Source organism: Carettochelys insculpta, chromosome 31 (genome assembly GCF_033958435.1).
Source record: "Carettochelys insculpta isolate YL-2023 chromosome 31, ASM3395843v1, whole genome shotgun sequence".
Lineage (NCBI taxonomy): Eukaryota > Metazoa > Chordata > Testudines > Carettochelyidae > Carettochelys > Carettochelys insculpta.
This window is the reverse complement of record NC_134167.1, coordinates 14,958,962-14,965,597: the sequence shown is the minus strand read 5'-3', so window position 1 is coordinate 14,965,597 and position 6,636 is coordinate 14,958,962. Positions and strand designations below refer to the sequence as shown.

At 62.2% G+C, this 6,636-nt stretch overlaps 1 protein-coding gene across 1 annotated transcript; it reads left to right on the top strand.

Moving 5' to 3' along the window:
* Positions 1-4,743: 4,743 nt before the first annotated feature.
* Positions 4,744-6,420, top strand: ITPRIPL1 (ITPRIP like 1). The gene has a single exon (XM_074981983.1). It carries the CDS (start codon positions 4,744-4,746, stop codon positions 6,418-6,420), a length of 1,677 nt encoding a protein of 558 aa, XP_074838084.1.
* Positions 6,421-6,636: the final 216 nt, after the last annotated feature.

The window sequence follows — 6,636 nt, the reverse complement described above, 5'->3', positions numbered from 1 at the left end:
AAGCAGACGCCTACAGAGGTAAGTAATTTTTAAGGTCTCTTGTGGGCCCCACCTTCTGCACTCCAAGGCCACATCCACACTAGCCCAAAACTTTGAAATGGCCATGCAAATGGCCATTCTGAAGTTTACTAATGAAGCGCTGAAATACATATTTAGTGCCTCATTAGAATGCCGGCAGCCACAGCACTTTGAAATTGCTGCGGCTCGCCGCCGCGTGGCTTGTCCAGACGGGGCTCCTTTTGGAAAGGACCTCGGCAACTTTGAAATCCCCTTATTCCTATCTACTGATAGGCCCTATCTGCCTGGCCCTGCCACTCCCCGGCCATCAGCCTCCTCCAGCCTCTCCAGCCGCGCTCTAGGGAGCCCTCGTGCTCCTCAAGGGACGGCACAGCCTAAGCCAGGGACAGCCCAGGCCACTGCCCTGCTACCAGCAGCTCATCCTGGGCACCACACCCCCTTTCCCTGGCTGTCCAGTGACACCGGCACCTCCCCACTCTGTGAAGTCACACCTGCTGGACCTCGGCAACTTCGAAATCCCCTTATTCTTATGTAACCCTTCTATTAATGCCAGGTGCCTGCAGAAGGGCCGGGTTTAACTCCTGGGGGGTTTCCTATCAAGGACACAACCAACCGGCTCGAGCCCCCACCCAGTGGCCTGGGACAGTTTCACCCCCCATGCTGGGTGCCTGTAAGGTGGTTCTCCCCCCTCACAAGCACAGAGTCTGAGATAGAAACAGCTTGTTTAATGACCATAACCTACCCCCAGGTTACAGTGACAGACGCAGTGTATCTAAGCAAAGAAGAGACAAACCCCCTTCACCCAGACCCCATCCCCATGTGCAGTAGAACCCAGCCTCTTGCTGGGGCTCTTGGCCCTTTACCCCACACACAGTTCCAGGGCCTGCCTCCCGCAGTGCGGTCCCGAACCCAGAGCCCACACGTACATCACCAGGCCAGTACGAGCTGTTCACCTGCCTGCAGCCTCCCCTTGCTGCCACCTGCTGACCGCTTCTCCTACAGGCCAGTCACAGTCATCGGCCACAGCTCCTCCCCACCGCCCGCCGCTCCTCTTACCGGCCGCCCGCCAGTCACCATCATCGTTCCCTTACCAATCACACTGCTAGGAATCGCCCTGAAGCAAAACCCTGTGATTTCAGCCCTGCGTGGCATCAGCTGCCACTTCGTTATTTCAACTCTTAATATCTCTAGTAGGATTTCATAAACACCCTAGTATCCAGCTGTATTTTTTAACAGACGGGGGCTATGTCTACACGTGCACGCTACATCGAAATAGCTTATTCCATGTGGCGACATCGAAATAGGCTATTTTGATGAATAACGTCTACACGTCCTCCAGGGCTGGCAACATCGACATTCAACTTCGACGTTGGGCAGCACATCGAAATAGGCGCTGCGAGGGAACGTCTACACGCCAAAGTGGCACACATTGAAATAAGGGTGCCAGGAACAGCTGCAGACAGGGTCACAGGGCGGACTCAACAGCAAGTCGCTCCCTTAAAGGGCCCCTCCCTGACACAGTTGCACTAAACAACACAAGATACACAGAGCCGACAACTGGTTGCAGACCCTGTGCATGTAGCATGGATCCCCAGCTGCCGCAGCAGCAGCCAGAAGCCCTGGGCTAAGGGCTGCTGCACACTGTGACCATAGAGCCCTGCAGGGGCTGGAGAGAGAGCGTCTCTCAACCCCTCAGCTGATGGCCGCCATGGAGGACCCCGCTATTTCGATGTTGTGGGACGCGGATCATCTACACGTTCCCTACTTCGACGTTCAACTTCGAAATAGGGCGCTATTCCCATCCCCTCATGGGGTTAGCAGCTTTGACGTCTCACCGCCTAACATTGATTTCAACTTCGAAATAGAGCCCAACACGTGTAGCCGTGACAGGCGCTATTTCAAAGTTGGCGCCACTACTTCGAAGTAGCGTACACGTGTAGACACAGCCAGGGAGAATTAGTCAAGCCAGGTTTATAGCTGTATAGACAAGACACAGACAGGGTCACAACACTCAACAAGCTAGTTTAACTACTTCTGATCTTCTCCTTTGCACTGTTTTAAACCAGGGAGCCCTGTGTATTCAATGTCTTACATATCTATGGCGACTGCCCTGTCCCCCACAACAACCCAGAGCATTGGTGAGATCTCACAACTCCCACACTGACTGTCAGCTTAAATTGTGATTCTACAACAACATGTTTACAATAGACCAAATCTCATGGCTGACTTGCTCCCCATTAGGCTTTGCCTGAAAGGTATCACACATGCAGCCCTTTGCATTCTCATGCAGATGATCTCTGGGAGACACATTCCTCCCAGCCTCAGTAACCTTGCGTTCCTGCTGCCACATTCCCTACACCTATCAGCAGGAATAGGAATAAGGGGATTTTGAAATTGCCGGGGTCCTTTCAAAAAGGAGCCCTGTCTGGACGCGCCGCGCGGCCGCGAGCTGCAACAATTTTGAAGGGCCACGGCTGCCCGTATTCTAATGAGGCACTGAATATGTATTTCAGAGCTTCATGAGTAAACTTCGACATGGCCATTTGCGTGGCCTTGTCGAAGTTGGGCAAGTGCAGACACTGTCAGAGTGGGACCAGCCCTGAGGCCAGTGCCACTGCTGGAGCACTTGGGTTGCCAGGCTGGGGTTGCAGGCGTGACAGAGGCCCAGCCAGCCAGAGGGTCCAGCCACAAGGGCGTTGAGACCCCCCCCTTCCAAACGCGCGCACTGATCTGGGGGTGCTGTGTGCTCAGCGGTGCTGCTGGGTGGTGCATGGAGAGACAGGCAGCAGGAGAGCTGCAGAGCTGATTGGGGCAGCTGAGCCTGGGGGATGGCAGCCCGAGACAGCCGACACAACCACCAGCCCACAAGCGGTGGAGGTTGAGACCCAGCCCATCCTGAGCAGCTGGCCGCAGCCTTGCCCCTGTACCAGGGTGGGGAGCTCAGCCCGGAAGGCAGAAGCACCCCATGTCACAGCTCGGAAAGAACAGTGCGGCTGAGGCGACTCCCTGCGGTGTATCCGGGCTCTGTGCCGGGAGACGTGGGTTTGAGGGCTCTGCTGTGCCCTCTGGGAGCTCCTGAGCAAGGCCTGACAAGGGGCAGGGAGACTAAAGCCAGGGCTGGGACACAGGAGCGGGGCAGGAAGGGCTTCATCCATGTGTCCAGTGCCTGGGAGAATCCCACCTGAGCTGGGCTGTTCTGCTTCTGGCATCATGTGCGCAGCCCCCTGCCCCAGCGAGACGTGGCAGAGAGCAGCCAGGGCTGTGGCCCAGCCGGCGAGGGAGCCGGGTCCCACTCGCACAGCTCTTGGGCTGATTCCTGGAGCAGGCTGGTGCTGCCGGAGGGATGAGCTGTTCCCTGGCGCAGCGCCTCGCAGCTGGGGGCTGGGTTCAAACCCGTGGGTGGGGGGGGCCACGAGTGTTAGTGGTGCTGGGGAGGTGGCCGGCTTACAAGACCTGCAGAGAGACAGGGCAGGAAGGAAGCCAGCGGCGGGGTAGAGCACAAAGGCAAACCAGACAGCACTTAGTGGCTCTGAAACTGCTACCACCACGGCCTTGGCACTGTCACCTAAGCCAGACTTCTCTCCAGACCTCCTCTGGCCCCTTTGCCAGCCCCGCCCAGACGGAGGCAAGCGCTGCACCGGTGAGCCAAGCCGAGCATCACTTGGTCACAAGCCACCGAGGAGCTTTGCGCCACGCCACAGCCCAGCAGTCGCCCCATCTGCGGGCTCCCCCGGGGGCTGCAGTGGGGCTTTGGCGCTGCCCCTTTAACAGGGTTCCGGCGGGTGTGACTTCACAGAGCGGGGAGGTGCCGGTGTCCCTGGGCAGCCAGGGAAAGCGGGTGTGGTGCCCAGGATGAGCTGCTGGTAGCAGGGCACTGGCCTGTGCCGTCCCCTAGAGTGCGGCTGGAGAGGCCGGAGGAGGCCGATGGCCGGGGAGTGGCAGGGCCAGGCCCAGAGCAGCGCCCAGGGGCTGGGGGGAGCAGCGTGACTGTGCCTTTGGAGAGCGCTGGGCCGGCCAGAGGCATTGGGCCACGTTCCCAGGCCCGGCGGGAAGTCGAGGTGCCCAGCTGGCGGCAGTCCCAGGTGTGCTCCAGTGGGGCGCTTGTGCCTGGCAGCCCCAACTCAGGGCTGGGGTAACCGGGCGCTAGGCCCATCCCAAATCCAGGCCCTCCACGCTGGGGTCACTGCCCGCCCGGCTGTAAGGGTGGGGCTCCGCTGCAGCTGGGCGTCAGCCCCAGCGCACATGGGCACAGCGCTCAGCTTCTGGCTCCAGCGGGGCCCCAGGCAGCTCGGGGGGGAGTCACACCGCCCCCAGCAGGGAGCTCCGTAGGGCACAACCACGTTGGGGCCCTGTTGGCCTTTCCTCCTCCAGCAGGAACCGGCTGCCCCCGGCAGTCACACAGGAGGGCAAGACACACGCTGGGGTCCACCAGCTCCGCAGGCCCGGCGAGGGCAGCAAGGCCCTCAGAGCAGTGGGAGCCCAGCCGCAAATTTTCCAAGGAGCTCTGGGCCTAGTGCCCGGTTACCCCAGGCCCCAGCCAGCCTCCTGCCCACTCCACCGCCAGGCACACACCACCTGCCCTGCCCAGCCCGCTCCAGGCCTTCTGTGCCTCCCGGAAGAGGCGCCACGTGCTCAGTGTCAGCCCAGGACGTGGGGATGCTGCTCCCCGGGGCAGCCCCCCACCCACGTCCCCTGAGTGGTCGGTTCCCTCTCCTCCCGCAGGCCATGGCGGTGGGCAGCCTGCTCTTCCTGGCAGTGCTGGCCATCGTGCACCACCCGCTGCTGGTCAGCGACACGTGGGACCCCGCCACCGTGCAGAGGCGGCAGCAGCAGGAGCAGCTGCTGGCCCTGGAGATGAAGCAGCTGCAGCTGGAGTTTGAGCAGAGAAACCAGGAGGAGCAGCAGGAGCAGGGCCGGGCCCAGAGTCCTGGGCTGGGGCCGGAGCCGGAGCCGGAGCCGGAGCCGGAGCCGGAGCCGGAGCCGGGCTGGGTGGAGCAGGAGGCCAGGCTGCAGAGGGCAGGCAAGCAGGGTCCCAACCACATAGCCTGGGACAGGTGGCACTGTGGGCTCCTGCTCTTGCTCCTGCTGCTTGAGCTCTGCAGGCCGAGCAAGGAGCACGCGGTCAGCGACGACTCGAGCAGCAGCGAGGCCAGCAGTGAGGAGGAGGAGGAAGAGGAGGAGGAGGCTGAAGCTGGAGCAGCGCCCAGGGGCTCCTGCCCCCAGAGCCCTGGTTTCCCAGACACAGAGGCGCTGGAGTGCTTTTACCAGCAGCACCTCCCGGGGCTGTCGGAGGAGCTGGCCGGTGCCTGCGAGCTGGTGGCCAGCCTGGTGACCAGCCTGCTGGAAGTGTGCCGCGTGCTCACCTGCCAGACCGCCCTGCCCCAGCCGGAGAATGGCATCGGCGTGGGCAGCGCCTTTGAAGGCTGGTGCCCCCGCCGGGACCCTAGTGCCTACCACGTGCTCGTCCCCCTGCTGCCACCCAAGGGCTACTCTTTCCACCTGGAGCTGGAGAGCGCTCCCGGCGCCCTGGAGAAGCACGGCCGCATCCTGCTGGAGCTGGAGTGCGTGTGCAAGAGGCAGCGGCTGCTGGGCGACGTGCGGTGCCTCCTGCACCAGGCAGAGCACGGCGCAAGCAGCGGCGAGCCGGGCCCCTGCCACGTGCACATCCTGTGCACCAGGTCCCACCTGGACGTGGAGAAAACCACCCTCTGGTTCCAGAGCCTGGTGGGCAAAGCCTGGGAGCTGGTGTCACACAGCTACAGCTTCCAGCTCGCGGTCCAGCCCTCTGCCTCCTCCTGCAAGCTCAGGCTGGCACACGAGTCTGGCGGGGCCCTCTCCATCGAGCTGGTCCTTGCCGTGCAGCAAGGAGACTCTCTGATCTTCCTGGCCAGCCAGGGAGTGGACGCGGGCCCCCTCAGCAGCCTGCTGTGGGTGGAGACCTTTGCTGTGCAGGAGATGCTATTCTTCCAGCTGGTCAACAGGTACGCACCCCAGGGCAGCTGCCACCTCAAATGCCTCCAGATCCTCCTACACCTCCAGGAGCGTAGGTTGTCCTCCCCGCCCAGTGGGGTCCTCACTGCCTACCACCTCAAAACTGCCCTCATGCACCTGCTGCTCCTCCGGCCCCTGTCCCAGTGGTGCCCGCTGCAGCTGGCGCACAGGCTGCAGGACGTCCTCTGGTACCTGTGCCGTGCCCTGGAAGAGAAACGCCTCGACCACTTCCTGATCGGCAACAGCGCCCTGCCCAGCCAGCTGCCCGTGCCCACAGCCGTCCGGAGCGCCCAGCCACTCAACCTCTTTGGGCCCCTGGCACAGGCGCCTGCGGCTCACGCACAGGCCAGGAGTGAACTCCTGGAAGTGGTGCAAGAAGTGAGAGCTCTGAGCCCAGCATACAGCAAGTAACAAGATGGTGCATGGCGCTGCTGCCCGGCTCTGCTCCGGCCCTCCCCGGAGCTGATAGCTCAGCCCAGCACCCCCATCACAGACGCACTGGGCTCACGCCAGGCCCGGATTCCTGAGCAGAGCCCGAACGGCACCGCTGAGCTGGGGCAGCACCAGCAGGGCTGTGTGCCCGGGGCGTGGAGAGAACCGGGGGCTGGTGAGCACACCCAGGGCCCC